Source organism: Eublepharis macularius, chromosome 9 (genome assembly GCF_028583425.1).
Source record: "Eublepharis macularius isolate TG4126 chromosome 9, MPM_Emac_v1.0, whole genome shotgun sequence".
Classification (NCBI taxonomy): domain Eukaryota; kingdom Metazoa; phylum Chordata; class Lepidosauria; order Squamata; family Eublepharidae; genus Eublepharis; species Eublepharis macularius.
The window spans coordinates 64,755,080-64,775,469 of NC_072798.1; the positions used below are offsets into that span (position 1 = coordinate 64,755,080).

A 20,390-nucleotide genomic window follows, 5' to 3' on the forward strand; every position below is an offset into this window, starting at 1 on the left:
AAAAGGGAGTGGTCATGAAAATTCTCGCTCTCCATGATCAACCTTGCTGGTTTTGGAACGCCGCTCGTCACAGGGGAGGAGAGTCTGCATGGCCACTTCCTCCGTGCGGTCACCCCTGCAGACCATTGGGTGACTGTATTGATCCAGGCAGCAGGGAGAGTGCGCTCACTCTTGCTCTCCTTCCCCGCACATTCAGTGTATGCATGCCGCTGTCATGTGTACTGAGCTTATGTCCCAAGCTCTTTTAAAAGTATTTCAGTACACACAGACATGTGTGTGCATCTTATTCATAAATTCTGAGCCTGTCCTCCAGACTGCAGATTAAAAATTCACACTGTGGAGCCAGGTACAAAGAAGGGAGATGTTTCTGCAAATGTAGTTTGCAGGAAAAATCCCAAAATATTTTAAGGGGGCGGGGTAACTCCTCCAAACTGGAAAAATGGCAGCCAAGAACAGGGACCACCATGCAAGATCATGAATCACATTCTGGGGCTGCTTAGCAACCCCAACAGCCTGGCATGGAGATACTACAAAAAGCAGCAATGGGATCAGGGTGGGAAAACAGAAAGTGGTGATAGGTGTGTGCGTGGAAAAATCGGGGGGCCAGCAAGGGGCAGAGGGGATTTCCATCCTCCACGGGTCTTGAAATTCCCCACTTTTCAGGCTCTAAATACTAAGATTAACTGTGTTTATGCCCTGATCCAGGTAGGTACAAGAGCTGTATAACTCATGCTTCTGAGTCGCTCTAGTTGGACTGGGAAATACATGTCCAAATAAGGTTGTGTGAGTGCAATTCCTCTCATGCTAATCTAAAACTGGTAGTGCACATACAGAACAGAACATTTAAGCCAAAACAATGTTAAATGTAATCCACTTACTTGCACTTACCAGATAGTTTTTGTCAATAACACTGCACTGTTTTTAGGGAAAGGAGTCCTCTGGCAAAGCCAACAACATAAAGATTCACATATCCCTTTAGTATGTAAACTCTTACCAGAAGTAAAATTTTCCAGACAACTTGTGGTAACACCTTCAGAAAGCTGCAGAAGAGAACACCACCTATCAGCAACATTTTAATTAAAAAAATTAGGCCTCATCTTAACAAGGAATTTTTTTTAAATACATTTTTCCAGTAATGACCAGCAAAAAATTCTTCCATTACAACAGATGCAAATAACTTTTATTAAAAGTAATGCTATTTGGACTTTTAAAATTAACATCTGTGGGGGGGGAGCTGCCTTTTATGCTGAAAAACATCCATTATTTTAAAAATGTCTCCTCCCCCCAGCTTTATACTACTGTTCAGAAGGATACTTTCTGGAAACAAATCAAATGAAGCACCTAGCCAGATGACAGATTTGTTACAATGGAAAAAGTTTTTTAGGAACTGGACCCTCCAGTGTCAAGTTTTGAAGTCTGTGAGTTCCAAGTGGGGAGTTGTTTTCAGTTATCTGTGAAAAACCAAAAAAAGGGAACAACAGTGAGATCTAGAAGTAATGCTGTTTGAGATCACTTAATTTTTTCCCTACCTCTCATACGGCAAGCATTTATATACAAGAACAATGGTAGCATGGGTTGCAGCAGTTTGAAATAGAGATGAGCACGAACTGCATTATGAACCTCAAAAACCCACGAAAATGGCGATCACGCAATCATGACCCGGCAGATCGTGATTGGCCACGGCCAACAAACCAGCGGTCGGGAGAGGCCTGGTTCATTGTGTTTGGGCGCGGTTTGGGAAGCCAGACACTCAGGCGCCAGCAATCTATTCCCCTGGCAACGGAGCCAGGGGAAGGCCTGAGCTCTATCTGCCCTCCTTCTGTCGCCCTGGAAACCCGAATGGAAGCCCAGCTTTCCTTGATCAGCAGGGCTTCCTTCCAACCACGGAGCTGCAGAGCAGTTACAAGTTGGGAGAAGACACCCAGGGGAGGGAGGGGGAAGGGGGTGTTCTGTAGCCATGGGCACTCCAATCTTATCCCTGCGAACCCTGATAGGCAGCTCTGACGGCCAAACACAGACCTCCTGTGTTGCTGAATGGGACCCATGCTTATAAAATAGCCATGGTCTCCCAGGCTGGGTTTCACTTTCTGCGAGCAGTGGAGTGGGGCAGAGCTCTTGCTTGCCACTTTGGCCTCCATGAACCACGATCCAGTTTGGTTCGGCAAAGGGAGATGTTCCGTTGTGTTTCGGGAATTCGGGATCGTGGTCTGCACCGAACCACAATCCGCTGGTTCGTTAATTTTTTTTGGTTCGTACCCATGTCTAGTTTGAAACTGTCAAATACTGGGCATACTTGCAATTTTTCTTATAAAAAATACTTTTAAATTCTATAAATATGCCAAATAGAACAATTTTATACTGTTGTAATCTGCCCTGAGCCCTTTGTGGGAAAGGCGGAATAGAAATCCAAAGAAAACAAATAATAAATATGCTAAATCATAAATGATGCATTTTATGTTGTTAAATCAGTAAAAGTAGTTTAAGTTTGCATATGTTTCATTTTTCTGCAAAACTTTAGTTTTCCCCTACCCTTTGACTTCAAAATTTCCATAAATTTCACATCTCAAGGAGAAGCCCCAGGTAACCCTTGCCTCATTCCCTCCCCCCGCCCCCATGAAAGTCTCACCTCAGTATCATAAAAAGCACCGATCAACTAAGTTGCCTGGATAACCGAAGGCTTCATGCTCCTCCGCTCCCCCCTCAGGCTTTAGAGCTGTGTAAACGGAGCACATAAGTGGTGCTTTTACACATTATCAACTTCATGAGGAGGCATTTTTAGCTGGCAACACCATACTGGTGACAAGCACTTTGCAACAGTCAGAGCCTACTGGCCTGTGGCAAGACTGGACTCTATTAAATTTAATCTACTAAAAACTCATGACAATTTATTAAGTTTTTCTACACGTGAATAAAATGTACAGATAAAGATAATTTTCTCAAGAAAATTCTTACCAAAATTACTTTAGAAGGACTTGAAGAATCCTCTGGAAAGTTATTTTGTCTTTTAAGTCCACCTGAGTGGAGTGACAGTTCAGCCTGCTCAACAGTTCTCACTTTGTTGTCATCTTTAATTTCATCAGAAACTGTAGCCTGCTCTAAGTTAACACAATTATTTCCGACATGAGTAGCAGAGTCACAGATTTTATCCTCTTCACCTTGCACGTTCCTTTGAGAAGAAAATGTCTCCTCAAAAGAATCCATTTTTTCCATAAATGCATCTTGTAAATGTTTTTGCAAATAAGTTTTTCTGGGGAACTCTTTCTTAACTATAGCTTTTCGGAGATTGGCTTCTTCAGCAACAATATAGACCCGGCTACGTCCCCTAGTGACAGCTGTGTATACGTGCTGCCAGTTCTGGCGACCAGCATTTCCAACGACATAGACAACAGTCTTTTCCTCAGAACCCTGAAAATAGTATTAAGAAAGAATTCTTGGATAAAGCTGTTTCAAGTCAGTTTCCTTACTTATCAATTTTATTAATTAACTTAAAACATTTTTATGCTGGCTTTCCACACAGCTTTGAGTCCCCAAGGCAGCAAACAATCAAGTGCTGCCACTAGTTCTACAAACTTTTAGTAACTTTAATCACAAAAGCAAGTAAGTTAGATGGAAGTAAACGGCTTATTCATTTAATTCCCTAGGATTTTTGAAAGAGACCTAAATGTGCTTTTGGTAAGTCACCAGATGACCGCCTCATTTTGGCTTCTCCACTTTTCTACCAACTGTCCATTTTGATTCCACTTTTCTTCCAAGGGGCTTAGGGTGACATATGTGGTTCTGTCCCCACCATTTTGTCCTCACAAGAAGTCTGTGAAGTAGGTTAGGCTGAGAGTGTATAACTGGACCAAGATCATCCTAATACACTAATCGCTACACAGCCCCTGAAGGCAGTATCACTGTTCCCTGATGTGTGCTGGGAGACCAACTCTGCTACGTGTCCAGGGTCATGCATCTTTCTGACCTGCCTGGCTGACAACTTCTTCAAATGATGGAGGAAGTGAGGAGGGGCTCAGCCATACTGGACTTGATATTAACCAAGAAAGAGTGGGTTGATGGGATAAAGGTGGTGGGAATCATAGGGAGAAGTGATCACATCCTCCTCAATTCCTTTTGCTGTGGGGTACCAAGGGAGTTTGTAGCACAGGTTAGATTTCAATAGGGCAAACTTTAATAAACTTAGAGAAATGATGAAAAGAATGCTAGAAGGGAAAGGAGCAACTGAAGGGTGGGCTCTCCTAAAAGAGGAGCTGTTGCAGGCTCATGCTGTTACCATTCCAGCAGGATGAAAATGCGATAGCGGATCTAAGATGCCAATGTGGATGAAGAGAGAGCTCAGTGATATGCTAAGGAGGAAAAAGGAAATGTTCAAGAAATAGATGTTCAAGAAATGCATCTAAAGAAGAATATCTAGGGGTAGCTAGGCACTGTAGGGCAACCATCAGAAAAGCCAAAGCTCAGAATGAGCTGAGATTGGCCAAGGGGGCTCGCCACAACAAAAGATGTATTTCAGATACCCAAGGAGCAAACAGAAGGTGAGGAGGGTGATGCCCCAATTGCTGGGTGAAAATGGAGAAACTCTGACAGAGAGAGTGAGAAGGCAGAAATGCCCACTTTGCTTTGGCTTTCCCCCTGAAGGAGAGAACAGGCCCACCTAAAGATGGTAGTAGGCAAGGCATGGCATTGGGGCGGCTGGTTGACACGGGCAGAGAAGTTGTGGAGAAGCATCTTGCTGCATTGGATGTGTACAAATCCCCTGAGCCAGATGGAATACACCCAAGAGTGCTTAAAGAACTTTAAAAAGAGCTTGCAGACCCTTTGTCAATCATCTTGGAAGACTCTTGGAAGACAGGTGATACGCTGGAAGACTGGAGGAGAACAAAAATCATCTCAAAATGGACAATCCTGGGAACTACAGGACAGGCAGATTGACCTCTGTCCCAGGAAAGATACCGGAACAGACATTAAAGGTGTCAATCTGCAAGCATCTGATGAACAACAGGGTGGAAGTCAGCATGGATTTGTCCCCAACAGGTTCTGCCAGACAATCAAGTGACAGGCTTATTGGATCATGGGAATGCTGTCGATGTCGTTTATCTGGATTTCCGTAAAGTTTTTGACAAGGTTCTTCATGATGTTTTGATGGGTAAACTGGTGGACTGAGGACTGGACTCTAGGATGGTTAGATGGATAGAGAACTGGCTGGAGAACCGCACCCAAAAAGTAGATGTCAATGGGGCATCACATATGATTGGAGGGAAGTGTCCAGTGGTGTGCCACAGGGCTTGGTCCTGGGCCCAGTGCTTTTCAGTATCTTCATAAATGATCGGGACAAGGGTGTGAAGGGATTACTCATTAAATCTGCAGATGACACCAACTGGGAAGAGTAGGAAACACCCTTGAAGACAGGGATAGAATTCAACGAGATCTAATCACATTGGAAAAGTGGGCATATTTGAATAAGATGCAATTTAACATAGGTAAGTGCCAGGTTCTCCACCTGGGTAACAAAAAAATGCAAACCATGAATACTGGATGAGGGACAAACTTCTGGGTTGCAGTGTCTGGGAACAAGATCTTGGGATATGGGAGGATGGGAAGCTAAATATGAGCAGTCAGTCAGTCAGCAACCTTTTATTGGCATTCAATAAAACAGTTTACATCGAGCAGGGCAGAAACCAAAAAACAGCAAATGAGCAGTCAGTCTGATGCAGCAACAAAAAAGGAGAACACAATCTTGGGGTGTAGTAACAAAGGCATAACATCCAAATCACAAGATGTGATTGACCCACTACATACTGTGTTTGTGAGCCCCCCCCCCCCAAGAGTATTGTTTGCAGTTCTGGAGGCCTCACTTCAAAAAGAATGTGGACAAATTGGAAAGGGTGCAGAGGGGAGCAACCAGAATGATTAGGGGCCTGGAAACCAAGCCCTGTGAGGAAAGACTGAGGGACCTGGAAATGTTCAGTTTGGAGAAGAGAAGGCTGAGAGGAGACATGATTACTTTCTAAGTATTTAAAAGGCTGTCACTTAGGAGAGGGAAGGGAGCTGTTCCTGTTGGCAACAGAGGATAAGACTTGAAATAATGTGTTTAAACTATAGGAGGGAAGGTACCGGCTGGACATTAGGAAAAACTTATTCACATTAAAAATAGCTCAGCAGTGGAACTGGCTGCCTAGGGATGTGGTGGGTTCCCTCTCACTGGCAGTCTTCAAGGAGCAGCTGGACAAATAATTGCTGAGGATGTTTAAACTGTTCCTGCATTGGGCAGAGGGTTGAACAAGATGGTCTGTAAGACCTCTTCAAACTCTGTGATTATATGATAAAGACCTTTTCTAAATTAAAAAAAACTTTCCATAATGGATAGTTAATTTCTAATTTAACATTGTGACTGGGTCAAGCTTTACAGAAGCTGCCTTTTAAACGACCTACACTAATCTAAACAGAAACATTACAATGTCTCCACCTCACAAATGTCATAAAATTGCTTTCATGCCATGCATGTGACAGACAGTATTTTGTTTAGGTTGGCAGAACTTCATTAAAACTCTTACCTGAAATGTGTGAATAGTTCTGGCCCAGGCATGCTGTATCTTAGAGACTCTCTGGAGACCTCGATAAAGCAGGGTGTATGTAGAGTTATCAGTGCTTCTAATGGTCAGGAGACGACGAGCGTCAACTTCTCTGTCCTACAAATGCAGCATACTGAAATATGACTTCATTAGGTAATCATAAGTACTAAGTAAGTCAACCAAGCCCTTACCCAAGAGTTGCCCTTCCTAATTCCAAAATAGATACAGAGGGGGATTATTCTTTTTAAGCAATCTACCTTCCAAACAGCAGAGATGCCTCCTAGCAGGATGCCTTAACCATAGAGGCCAAAGCACTAGCAGCAGCTGCACAATTGTTCCTTCCTCATCGTGGTTATTTGCCTTCAGCGGAGCATCTGGCAAACAGCAATGCTTTCTCTGTCCCTTACTCCTAGCCTCTCCCGAATCAACAGGGCAACAAGCAGACCAATACTACTAAATGAAACAGCAGAAATTTAAGAAGAGTAAAGCAGTACAGAATATGTTCCCACAACAGGTTGGATCCTGTATAAATCTGCATGCGCAGAATCCCCCTTGGCAGCAGCCCTCCACCTCCTATTTCATGCCTTTCCCCCGCCCCAAAAACCCAGGAGCAGCATTTCAGGGTGCAACTTGGGCAGCAGGGGCAGTAGGGAGGAGAAAGTCGCACTCAATGACAGATCTTGCTTGGCCCTAAGAAAGAAGAGTAATCGCCTCTTCATATGTGACATGGCAAAGGAGGTGTTTTCCCCTTTCCAGGAGGATTCTGGAAATCAGTTACGAAGCACATGCCTCTTCAATGAAGAATATGTCTCCGTTGCACAAGCGTGTATCATCATCATTTTCATGGGAAGGTGGACTCCGACCAGACAAGCAATCTTCTCTTGTAAAGCACTTATCACAAACACACGGACCAGAATCTTTATCGTTCTTTGTGCAACTCTTATCATTTGGGAGAAGATCTCTTACATATGCATTCCTTGTAGAACAAATTTTGTCACCACACTGAAATTGTAATTGCTTTTTATGGTTTCTGAATGAAAAAAGCATATTGAAGATTCAATTAAAGCCATCATAATTGCAAAAAGAAACCCCCTAAACGTCCACATACCCTCCAAAAATATTTCCCCATATTCTTATAGGACATCAGCGAAAAAACATGGAGAGCTCATGAAAGGTATTGGGGGTTCTGTAATACGTTCTGCAACTTCACCACATCAGCAAAACAAAGGAATCTGACTTCAAAGAGTGTACCTGTAAAGTCTTCTAGAATGCTCTTCAGAAATACCATGAATCACCCTAATAACCCTCTTATATCTGCAGTGTTTAAAAAACATTCTGAAGTATAGGCTCCAGAACTTCAGGACCTCAGTTAAAGAAACACAAAGCCATGCTGAAACCAATCCTTTCAGACAAACAGTTGACAACCTTCTAGATTCTAAACATCATAATATTCTGTTTATTGTGATCAAGTGCGGTGCGATGGCAGACCAGGACTGATCAGACCTGGGTTTAAATCCCCGTTCAGCCATATTCAAGTCCAGAAGCGCCTTAAAGACCAACAAGTTTTCACGATATAAACATTAGAGAGTCCAAGGCCCCTTTGTCAGCCTCAATACCTTACACCTTGAAAATCTTGTTGGTCTTGTAAGAATAAATGGGAGCGGAAGAATCACACACACCAACAAAAAGCTGACTAGAAAGGGCAGGATTGTGATTGGTTAGAGCCAGAAGCACAATTAAGGCCTCCTTGGACTGTAAAAATCCCTGGAATTAACAGTGCATTGGACTAATATTACACCCTCAATCCCAAACCAATATGATGGAAAAGGACAGCCTTCCTGTAGGGGGACAAAAGTCCTGCTCGTTGCATTTTTGGAACAGAGAAAGTATTAAAAAAATTATGCGACAGGCCTAGAAAAGTTGGATGATGCAGCTTTAATATGAATCTATTTGCTGAATGGAAACTTAGAATGAACCACGTATCTCTAATTTTAATTTTCTCTTTGAAATTGGCATATATGACACAGGAAAACTGATTAGTGAAAACCTCTATCAAATGCTTCTCTGGCTTTAATACTGTTTGGTGCCCTTTGTTTCACTGTCTACCACTTACTCTCAGTGCCATTTCTTTTTATCCCATTAACTATCCTCTGCTAAGAAAAAACCCCCAAAATTGCCCCAGCCGATCGGATCCAGCATTATTACTAGAAAAACTAGTTAAGGCAGCCACAAAAAATGCTTTCTACAACTTCACTCTAGCATGGAATATGGCTTCTTATCTTGACACGGCTGACCTGGCCACTTGGATCCATGCTATTGTAACATCAAGGCTTGACTATTGTAATGTTCTATACATAAGTTAACTAGGGGGCTCCAATTAGTGCAAAATGCTTCAGCTCAACTGTTATCAGGAGCGAGCAGGAGCGTGAACATCATTCCCATCCTACAGTTGCTCCATTGGTTACCCATTACCATACACGGGCTTTCTCTGTAGTGGCCCCTATCCTGTGGAAAGACCTGCCTGAGGAAGGCAGAAGAGCCCCCACACTCCTGGCTTTTCGTAAACAATGCTAAACCAAACTATTCAGAAAGGCTTTTTACTCAAATGGGAGGGCTGTATTGTAGCGATGGGGTCTCAGATGCTTCACTAATGAGTTGGGGATCATAGACTTCATCACTATATTGCCTTCCATATTATCTGATGCTTTAAATATGTATTCCTGTGTACTACCAGTGCTCCATGTTGTCTAATGTAATTTACCCTATGGCATTGTTTATGGAAATGTCCTTGATACTGTATTGAAATGTAATTGATACTGATTGTACTAATCTCATACTGTATAATCCGTCTTGAGTCTCAGTGAGAAAGGCAGACTACAAATGACATAAAATAAATAAATTAAATTAAATAGCAGCCAACACGCAATCCAAGCCAGTGCCACTTTACCACTACCAGAAGATAGGGAAAATTTCTGGTGGGAGATAAGTATCCTTTTTACTATCTGTACTTCTGAAACCTCTTCCTCCACACCATCCCAAGCTCAGCGCAGGAGCAAGGACCCACAACAAAATGATGCAGGATGTCCCACCCTGCCCCCGCCGCCTCCACTAGCTGTTGTCAGAAGCAATCTTGTGAGGGATATATGCTGTCTTATCACAGATCACCCATTGTAAATATAAATTAGAAGTGAATGTATCTATAAGGATGAAGTTTAAAATACTTCATTTTACTGCATGTAGAACTTTTCCCTGTGCTAAACTGGCTTACAATACAAATAGTGGAAGGAAAGTAAAATTTGAACAGATTCATACCGCATTGGATGATCCGAGTAATGCTGACAACAAAGTTCATTGACAATGTCACAATCTTTCCTAATATATGAGAGAAAAACAACAACTTCAGTTTAATAAGAACACACCCACACAAATATATGCATCATTTTGGAATAACAGTTTTTGTTGGACTCAGTCTTTAACCAACCTCTCAAAAAACAAGAACTTGCTTTATTTAAAAAAGATTATTTTTCAAGCTTTTTGCTCAAACAGAAAAGTCCTTACACAATGAAATACTGCCGCTAAGGAAAGTGAGGTAAGGATTTATACCCTACTACACAGTACCCTGAGGAAAGTCCTCAGGTGCTGAGAAGGTGGGTATAAATCCTTACCTCAGTTTATCATTTATTTAATCCATTTCTTCCCAACAAGTACCCGAAGTGGCTTACATCTCTCTCCATTTTATCCTCATAACAACCCTATGAGACAGGTTAGGCTGAGACTGTTTGACTGATCCAAGGTCACCCAGTGAGCTTCCATAGGGATTTGAACCTGAGATCCTAATCTGAAACTCTACCTATTATACCACAGTAGCTTTTGTGGGCTGGCTGCTGTTGAACAATGGCAAGCAGCTGAGCTACAATGAGTTATGCAAGTCATGTGGTAACAAGCTGTCCAGTGGTTGCTGCCAGGCCTGCTGTAATGAGTCCTCCCTCAAAGGTCAAAACAGCCCTTGAAAGGATCCTGCCCTTACCCCTACCTTTTCTGACCAAATTCAAGGCTTGAAGGCTGGCAGTACTGTTGAGGTTGCCTAGCAATGGTCACAATGGCTACTTACAGAGCATTCATTTCTTAAAGCTACAGACCCTGCTTCTGTTATTTTAGGGGGGGGTTAACCCCCTCCCCAATGTATTTGTTGTTTAGATTTCAGATTTTTTCTGCAAACCTGAGGCTTGTCTGTTCACGGTTCCAATCTCCAGTTCGGGCCGCACTGAGAATGAGATATATTGATGTCTATTTTGGTAGAACAATAATTTGCAGGGCTTACCTCTACCTAGTCTGAAACTGGTTAACCAAGATTATTATTTTTGCAGGAATGCAGAGAAGGAGGCAACCTCCATGTCTAAGGAGAGGAACAAGGAATGGAAGCAACTGATCTTGCAGCCAGTTCTCAGCTCCATGGCTGAAGGATGGACTGTATCAGTTCTAATTTTATCATTTAGCTAACAGAGATCTTCCATGTCCACACACACACAGTTACTACCTTCTAAAAGAAATGAATTGTGACTGTTCAGCGTCTTCAAGCCCTGGTCCTCCTTTAAGCAAAGCCTTTACAGCAGGCACCAAGTCTGATTACAAACACAGAACAAAGACAAAGCATAACTTCAGAATAATGACTAAATAATAAGAGATAGTTCACTATCATAATGTCAACTGCTCATAGCTACTTGCTATAATACAAGTGCAACTCTTGGAAGTATGATTAACACACTTTTACGAATCTCTTGCAAAGTAGTCTTAGAGCTTGGGGCAAAGATTTAAGAAATGTTGAACTATGAGAAACACAGTAAATTGGTAATATGCTTTTGCCAAGGAACTACACCAATTACATGACATCAGAAAGTTATTGGGATAACTACAGTTTCTAGCACTTTACTGGCCAATTTCTGGTGGTCCACTCATCTGGCACTGAAACACCAAGAGTAGGCAGAAGGTAAGTGACAATCCACTGATGTATCACTGTCTGATTTCTAGTTGACCACCAGTGGCCTGCTAGTACTCTTGCAAAACAACCAAGCTGCAGATCACTTAACACAGATCTCATGCTTTAAATATTAACAGTATGTTCTGCTGATTGGTCAATTTAACATACAGCAGAGGAACCACAAGGATCCTACTTAAAACAAAGAAGACATCCATCATGCAGCACTGAAGACACTCTATGCAGTACCTAAACTGAATCAATGTAAACTAGGCACATACTGTAGAATTGCGATATTTAAAACTGTTCTAATTAATGCTGAACACTTACCATCTTCAGAAGACAGGACAACAAAAATAAATTTCTTCTCAGGACTTGGCATTGGCCAGGTTTTACTCTGATGAGAAATTCTGAGCACTGCATCAAACTCTGGGTAAACCCGCTGAGAAATTCTGGATCCAAGAAGAAGGGGGGAAATGCTGAATGATTCAAATACTGCAGCTGTCCAAGCAGAATTTCTGTCATCATAGAATCATAGGGTTGGAAGGGACCTCTAGGGTCATCTAGTCCAACCCCCATCATGGTACATCATTTTATATTTCAACCAATGTGCCATAATTTCATTTTGCATATGGGAACACATTTAGAGGGCATCCTTCCATTGCACAATATACAAAATGGATATCAGACCGAGCAATCCCAACAGAATTAGGGTGACTGAGCAGTTTCTTCTGAATGTGGGAGCTGGAACTAAAATTTAAATTAATTTTTAAAACAACGCATAAGCCAAACTGTTTAGCTGAGGTTTGTACACAAACACTTACTGAGGAAAAAATGCTGTTTCTAAGTACAAAAGACAGTGTGAGGCTGAGGGTTTTGAGCAATCATATATCCCTCAGAGTGAAAAATGTCCAAAGAAATGTCACCATAATACAACTGGGAATTTAAAATCTTGTAAGCTGCACAGCAACTTCTGCCTCCCAAACAGATTTTTTTTAAAAAAAATCCTACCTTGTTGAGTTATCCACAATTAACTGTGACTCGGCCCTATGATTAGTTCTGAGTTCTACAGACCAACCTCTTGATTTCAGACTCTCAAACACATTACACAGCATGTTACCAGGCTCAATACTGGGTAACTGTCTAATGTCACCTAAACAAAGTACAAAATTATATTCAGTAATTAAGTTTAGCAACATTATTGTTTAGTACATTTCAATCTCATGCTCAGGCTTTCTCAGTGCCTCTATATGTCACTACAATTTTTTCTTTTCTAAAAAGAGCAGACTAATAGCAGGAATTCCAATACATGGACAATAAAAACTTTGTTGTCTGCCTCTTGATTATTTAGAATGCTCAGTTAATAGTTTACCCAGAGGATAAACTGAGCCACCAACCTTCTGTGACTTGAGGCAAACACATGGCCCACACACACCTCTTCAGTTGGCCAGCCTGATGCCTCCAGCTGTTGCTGAACTTTTGGCAGCCAACTGACATCATCCCCAGGTACTTCCTCCCCCCTCCCTCAACATTCCTTAATGCGCTGGGATCACGATCTGCTGGAGCACTGTCTGCCTGCTGAATAGGATGGCTCTGCGGCTCAGAGGAAAGGGCACTGCCTAGCATGAAGGTGGTCACCACGGCACTCCCAATAAGATGGGGTTTGGTCACTGCAGATTCCCCTGCGTAGGGGCTAGGGCAGAATAATGAGCTTGAGTATCCAGCACATTTGACCAACCGGCAACACTCATTTCCCAAGAGTGCCAGATAACGAACCTTTTCAAGTTTATTCTCAATTAAATAGTCCATAAAGCACAATAGCTTGATGGACTTACTCAGGCTGGGCCCACTACAAACATGTCGATATAAACACAATTCGGAATCAAAAGGTTCACGCAATAAAAGGATGAAACTAGTAAACTTTAAAAATCAATATGCCTACCCCTACTGCACAACTGATCTCCTGCCAAGCCAGGCCAGAGATCTGCTCCCAACACGAGATCATAATTAAGAACTCATATCATCTGTACAAATAGGGAGCAAGAGTTATGTCTGAACACCAGTTCAATAGATCTGATTATTTCTTGAAGGCTCTGCAGCAACACATTCTTTCATTATGTCTTTTTCAGAAGTCTTATGGCTTCTTATATATTTTAGATTTATAAATCCAACAAACAAAATAAATTTGACAAACAATGCAATTTAATTCTCATTTCAAATTTGTCTTAATTTTTAACCAAGGCTTTATACTTACCAAGAATAACAAGCTTTGCAAGTTGAGCACTACGGAATAATAGTTGCAATACTCTACTAAGAACAACTACGGACACCAAGCTTCCTTCATCTACAACCAATACTTTGACTTTAGAAAACTTCCATGGTTTGGCCCCAGAATAATAGCTGTAGACAACCTGAAAGCACACCATTTAAATTTTGCATTAAGTACAGTCAGGGGAAGATCGGGAGGAACAGTCTCAGAAAAAGACCCCACTCAACAAAAGAGGAAAGGAGAGCCTGCCTGGCCAGTCCTTAGCAGGAAGTGCCTAGCCAAACTGGGTGGCTGGTACAATCCTTCACAATGGTGGGTTGGGTAAGCACATCCCTCACTGCAAAATTCCTCCTTCCACATCCCTCCAGCCGAGGTGGTGGCACCAGGTGGGGCTTGACCCAGCAGGGGTGTGGTCCCCCAGGTAATCAGCTCACCAAGCCTCTTTCCGATAACCATATGTCCAATCTGCCCCAGATTAAAGTCACCTTTTTAAAAAAATCAGCTAAACTTGTTCTCAATCTATCACTACCAATGGAACTTTCTTTTTTCCCATTTTGATGTGCATGCAGCTTTCTTACAAGGCTTGCAAAACAGCATCTTGGTAAAATTATCCCACCAGCCTCATCTGGCATATAAGAAGTTAAAGACCATGCTAGAACAGCACTAACTCAACTTGGGTTAATAACACAATTCCCTAACTGCTGTGGTTGTGTAACCTTGTTACACAGGTTACAGGCCACACACCAAGAGAAATGTCTGGGACCAGGATCAAGAGTTACAAATGTAGACTCTGAGAGGCTTATGATACCGAGCCAAAATAACATAAATGAAATACTCTTTTCTCCATTCCATACTCCAAATCTCCATTCCTAGCCACATCTGAAGAAGGGAGCTCTGACTCTTGAAAGCTTACAATTTGAAAATATTGTTGGTCTCTAAGGTGCCACTGGACTCAAATCCTACCATTTATACTATATGAAATATTCTGTAAGTATCAAATTCTTTAAAACATTTGCACAGACTATTTTGCACATTTTAGTTCTTGAAAGTTAAGTTACACAACAACCCTACGAGATCACTGGAAATATTTCATACCTGATGCAACGTATAAGCCGGAAGATCTGTTTTCTTACGCAGCAAACCTGCTGCCCTCCCTGTAGGTGCAGTAAATAAGACTTCTGGAGATTCACTTCTACCTGCATGGCTGTTCAACTGGGAAGATGACCTGGATGTTTCCCATTCTTCTGATGTATCCAAGTCTGCTTCAAAATCTTCACAGGCTCTTCTAGCTTCTTCAACTTCCACCCTGTTCAGATATCTAAACAGATAACTAACCACTGTTGTTTTACCACAACCACCTTTCCCACTCATGATTGTCACTGGATTGGAACAGATCAATTCCACTGCATTCTCCTGATCCGGGTCCACTTCTGTTTCACATTGTGTTTCATTAGTGGTTTCTTCCACATTTTCTTGCACATCTGAAACACTGTTAAGTTCCTCCTGATCCATTTCACAAGGTTCCTCTTCATTTAATTTATTATCAGCAACTGGGTCTTCTGAATTGTTAGTATGTGCACCACTATTAAGTACTTTTCTCACATCAACATGGAACTTCAATACGTTTTTCTTTATGAGCTCATATATAACCCATGCAATATTTTTTTCAGCTTCGTACAGCTTTTGAAGGAACACTAGTTTCCCGTCAATAACCACTATCTTCTCATCTTTCATAAATGCGAGTGATTGCTCAGCATGTTCAGTGGACATTTCAGGGACCATGCGCATCAGCTCATCCTGTTCTTCATATGTATGTCCCCAATCTCTACACCTCTTTTGGAGCTTTGCATATATTATTAATGCATTCTTCTGTAAAGCAGGAATCTTGTCAAGAAGGTGTGTGAATTCACAGAAGGCTCTCCAAGGTGCTTCACCAATATAAGTATGTAGCTCTTTACGTGTTATCTTTTAGAGAAAGCAAAACTCTGTTACTTTAGACATAACATTCCCAAGAGAGCTGGCTTAAGCCCAGAAAATATGTATTGTTGAAGCAGACATCATGGACCACTTTCAATTGAAGCAAGCTATTTCAAAATCCCAATTCGCCTGCCCAGCAGGACAAGGAGAGCACGGCAAGCCGGCCGCCCCCTCAGCGGGACAGGCAAGTGGTGCGGGCAGCCTCCCAGCTCTCCGTGCCATTCACCTGCCTGGCTGAGGGGGCGGCCAGCTTGCTGCACGCTCCCTGTCCTCCTGGGCAGGCGAACGGCGCGGGCAGCTGTGCTGCTGCTGGCACTGCCGCCGGCGCGCTCCCGGCGGCTGGCAGCTGCGCCCAGCGCCCCCTCTTTAGTGGTGCTGGGGGCAGACTACACCCCCCTGCCCCCCCTCAATCCGGCCCTGCCTTTACCTTACCTAACTGGATTAGCTTGGATCATTCACATTTTACAGTGCATGTCTGGGTATCTCAAAGCACACACCTTCAAACTCTGGATTCAAATATTGGTTAGAAATTGAACTTGGGGGGGAGCTGGTGAAGGTTAAATTTGCTTGGCAAAAGGTAGAAACTGAGGACATCTGTTGCCTTATATCCTATTTGTATTTGTTGCTTTAAACAAGATCCTACTGGGTAGTTCTGTGTTGTTTGTAAGTCTTAGAATTGCTCATGTGCTTTCAGCATTTCTTCAACACTGTACTGGACTTTTACTGATGCTATGCCTTTGCAAATTTGCATTTATATACCCTTAAGCAGTTTATTGAAATGTCCTTGATATTGACTGTACTAATTTGACATTATGTAATCAGCCTTGAGTCTCAGTGGAAAAGATGGACTATAAATTAATACAATTATATTTTCCACCTCTTGGAAACTCTGAACAGCAGGGATGGAAGTAACAGATTCACAAAAGTCCAATATCCATACAACTTGCTTGGAGTTACAAATTGTTAAAGAAAAGTTTTGAATTTATTATTACATATACCAGATGTAATCAACATTTTCTTACTGTGCTAAATCCAAGTTTCCATGGCTCTTCTGTTAAGATACGGTTCAGTTTTGTTAGTTTATCACTTTCATATTCACTGCTACTGATTTCACTCCAGTCCAACCACCCAATACAACTGGACATACTGTAGGGCAGAAGTGTTGGCAAGAATTCCAGTATAGCAGGGAAGTTCAAGGCTACCAGTACAGCTTTTCCTGCATCTATACAGCCAACAACAAAGAAAAGAGGTTATTACATATAGAAATTAATCTGCCTTTGTAAAGTCAAATCTGATTGCCATATAAATATATTTAAGAGCAGGTGCAAGCCACCATCATCATCATCACCACACACACACACACACACACACACACACACACAATACTTACATGAGTTCTTAATATGATGGAAAATGTCAAAGTCTCTGGTATTTTTAGGGTCTTTTACGGAGTCTCTTTTTGATACCATAAATCGATTCAATATTTCTTCAAGTTGTTCAAAGTTTAGGGAAGCACTTTTAGGAAGCCACTCATGAAGCCACTGAAAAAAAGCTTGTTTGAAATCTTCTGGAACCTTACAAGCTTTAAAAAAGAGTGCAATAATTGCTTTCCAATTATTTCTTGGGTGGGTCTGTAGAAAGTATGATGGTTGCCCCTGTACATAGTACTTTGATCCAGCATTCTTTACTTTAATATTCACCTTCCACCAAGGGTCAATAAATGGAAACCGTCCAACCACTTCATATTCCTTTTGGGAGTTTTCTTCTTTTATTATAACTGAAATGATTTAGAAGGAAAAAATGCCAGTACAATATGCATATATTCTGACTTTTTAAAAAAAGTTTCAGCTATATCACAAATTAACTTGGGCTCTGATTAACAACAGCAACAAACTGGATAGAAGCAACAATTATTTTTATCAGCAGTAAATAATGTAAATCAGTCTACTAATAAACATTCCCCTTAGTTCATTTCCATCTCTACCTCCAACAACTTGTCAATTAAGTCAATAGGAAGTTTTCTAAGGTAGAATTCATCTCCTCAGTGTTCTATATCCTGCAGACTGCTTAATGTCACTAGAAATTTTAAAGAATTGTTGTGGTGGTAGAAAGTGCTGTCAAGTCATAGCTGACTTATGGCGACACCCTCTGGAGTTTTTAAGGCATGAGACTAACAGAAGTGGTTTGTCATTGCCTGCCTCTGCATAGAAACCCTGACCTTCTTTTGAGTTCTCTCATCCAAGTACTAACAGAGGCCAAAACTGCTTAGCTTCCAAGATCTGATGAGATACAGCCTGCCTGGGCTATCCAGATCAGGGCAAAGAATTATTATAGCTTATTTTAGAAGGCTTTCACGGCCGGAGAACGATGGTTGTTGTGGGTTTTCCAGGCTGTATTGCCGTGGTCTTGGCATTGTAGTTCCTGACGTTTCGCCAGCAGTTCCTGACGTTTCGCTGGCGAAACGCCAGCCACAGCTGCTGGCGAAACGTCAGGAACTACAATGCCAAGACCACGGCAATACAGCCCATTATTATAGCTTATTAAAAAAATTAGGAGAGGCTTTTAAACTCAAGTGTGTGAGCTCTTTCCCTCACTCACCATCACAGCCCAGTCTTAAAACTGGCTAATATACTAAAACTGTATATATACTAAGTATACTAATACAGTATACTTGATATACTGTATGGAAATATACCTGATACTGATTGTACTAAGCTCATAGCGTGTAATCCGCCTTGAGTCTGAGTGAGAAAGGCGGACTATAAATAATTTAAATAAATAAATAAAAAGTACACCCTACTGAATCCAATAATTACAAATTCAAGAGAAGCCATATTAGACCGTAACAGCAAAACTTATGTTGTGAGCAGCAGTTATTCTTGTCTGTCTTGTACACATCCGAGCTCTGCAGAGAAAGGTCCTACTTCCGGCATTTCAGGCTTTTCACCCCACTGAACCATCGTTTCTTGCGAGTAAATCCTGCCAAATTAGGACAACGTGGATCGCGCGAGATCTTACGCCGCAGCAGATCTATTCGCCTTTAATATGTCACAGGTTCTTCGCTGCTTTAGAATCGGGGGGGGGGGGGGGGCTCCTAGTAATCTTATGACTGCAGCCCTGGAGCGGGGTGTGGCTTTCTTTGATGACTTCTCGTGTTTTCCAGGATTCCAGATATTAATTAATTAAAAGCATGTTTTGGACCCACGAACAAAGTTAACCCAGCTACAATGGCTTCAGGACTCTCGCCTCTCCAGCAAGCCGTCACACAGCCGCAAGAAAAGGCGCTCCCGGCCGGCATGCCTAGTCGGAAGGATCCTCGGCGTTCAGGGGGGCTCCCACCCCGAGAAGCGCGCCCGCACGCAAGCGCCCCTCCCAGCCTGGTCCGGCAGCACCGAGGGCCTACGAAGGGCTGTGAGCGGAGACAGCCGAGGAACTCATGGCGGCGGCGGCAGAGGCGCCTTTACCTGTCCGGCGGGAGGGCTGACAGAAGGCAAGCTGGCTCGAGTCCTCGGGGAGGGCATCCAGGGGCTCCGCGTCGTCGGCGTCGTCCTCCTCCACCTCGGCTTCCTCTTCCTTTCCAGTCGCTGTTTTGATCGGCAGCAACGAGCCCCGGAGTTTGAAATAGCCGCCTCGACCGCTCAGCTGGGCCATTTTCCTCTCCTACGTGCTACGACCGAGGCAGCGGCCTGACCTCAGAGGCGAAGATCCTCCCACAGCACCAGCCTCCCCTCGCCGGCCTACCCGGAGGAATCGTAGGCAGTGGGGGGGGGGGGGGAGCCGCGGCATGCACCCGGGTTCGAGCCTGCGCCTGTTGAAACAATTCCAGTCATCTTAGGGAGCAATCCTAACATTTTCCTGAGAGTAAGCCACGTAAAAAGCATGGGTGTTAGTTCTGAGTAGACCTGCTTAGAATCGCTCCGTTAGTCTTGTGGCATCTGGAAGACTTAACCGTCCAGGAAAAACATTTGTTGATTAGAGCCCACTGCTTTAAAAAAAATACAACGAGAAGACCTTCCTTGGTAGGCATTTTATACAGGAATATAGAGAAAAAACAAGGGTCATTTACACCAAGTAACTTCCCGGTGAAGATCAGATCATTTTTAAAGAAGTGCATTCTAGTCTTCAAAAGCTTGTGCTGGATAAATTATTAGTCATTAAAGTGTTACAAGGCTCCTATTTAAACTAAGCAGTAAACAAGTTTTTGTGATGATGTTTGATACTATTGTTGGGATAATTTTACACACGCACGCACGCACACACACACACACACACGTAAAATCTCAAAGTGTACTAAACAAGAAAATAATTCAATTGAACAATTGAACTAAATGAGATTTACAGTCAGCACACTTGCATTGGGTTGTTACAAACAAGTATCTAGAGTCTGGGAGGGAGGGGGAAACCTCACAGTTTTTAAAAAAATATCAGCAGACAACTCTTATTCCTGGGAAAGAATGAAACGTCAGCAACCCAGCGTTAGTCATAGTCTAACCAATATTCACTCTCTGTGTTTCTTTTTTTTTTAAAAAAAGGCATCATCATGACCAGGGATCATTTCCTAGAAAAAGAGCTGGAGGAACTCATTAGCATATGCCATGCC

At 42.4% G+C, this 20,390-nt stretch overlaps 1 protein-coding gene across 1 annotated transcript; it reads right to left on the minus strand.

Annotated features, from left to right (window-relative positions):
• Positions 1-34: 34 nt before the first annotated feature.
• Positions 35-19,441, minus strand: HELB (DNA helicase B). The gene is made up of 13 exons (XM_054988330.1): positions 19,255-19,441; positions 17,181-17,567; positions 16,813-17,012; positions 14,909-15,778; positions 13,799-13,955; positions 12,556-12,697; positions 11,875-11,996; positions 11,107-11,191; positions 9,882-9,941; positions 7,359-7,599; positions 6,552-6,686; positions 2,953-3,405; positions 35-1,451 (listed from the first exon to the last, which is right to left on the minus strand). Exons 1-13 carry the CDS (start codon positions 19,439-19,441, stop codon positions 1,362-1,364), a joined length of 3,129 nt encoding a protein of 1,042 aa, XP_054844305.1. The 3' UTR covers positions 35-1,361.
• Between the last annotated feature and the right edge of the window lie 949 nt (positions 19,442-20,390).

Coding starts and splice junctions, on each gene's coding strand:
- HELB (XM_054988330.1), bottom strand. CDS start 19,441: ATGGCCCAGCTGAGCGGTCGAGGCGGCTATTTCAAACTCCGGGGCTCG. Junction 11,192..11,874: donor TGTCCTGTCTTCTGAAGATG/GTAAGTGTTCAG, acceptor GTTTGTAATCAG/ACTTGGTGCCTGCTGTAAAG. Junction 7,600..9,881: donor TACTCGGATCATCCAATGCG/GTATGAATCTGT, acceptor TTTTTCATTCAG/AAACCATAAAAAGCAATTAC.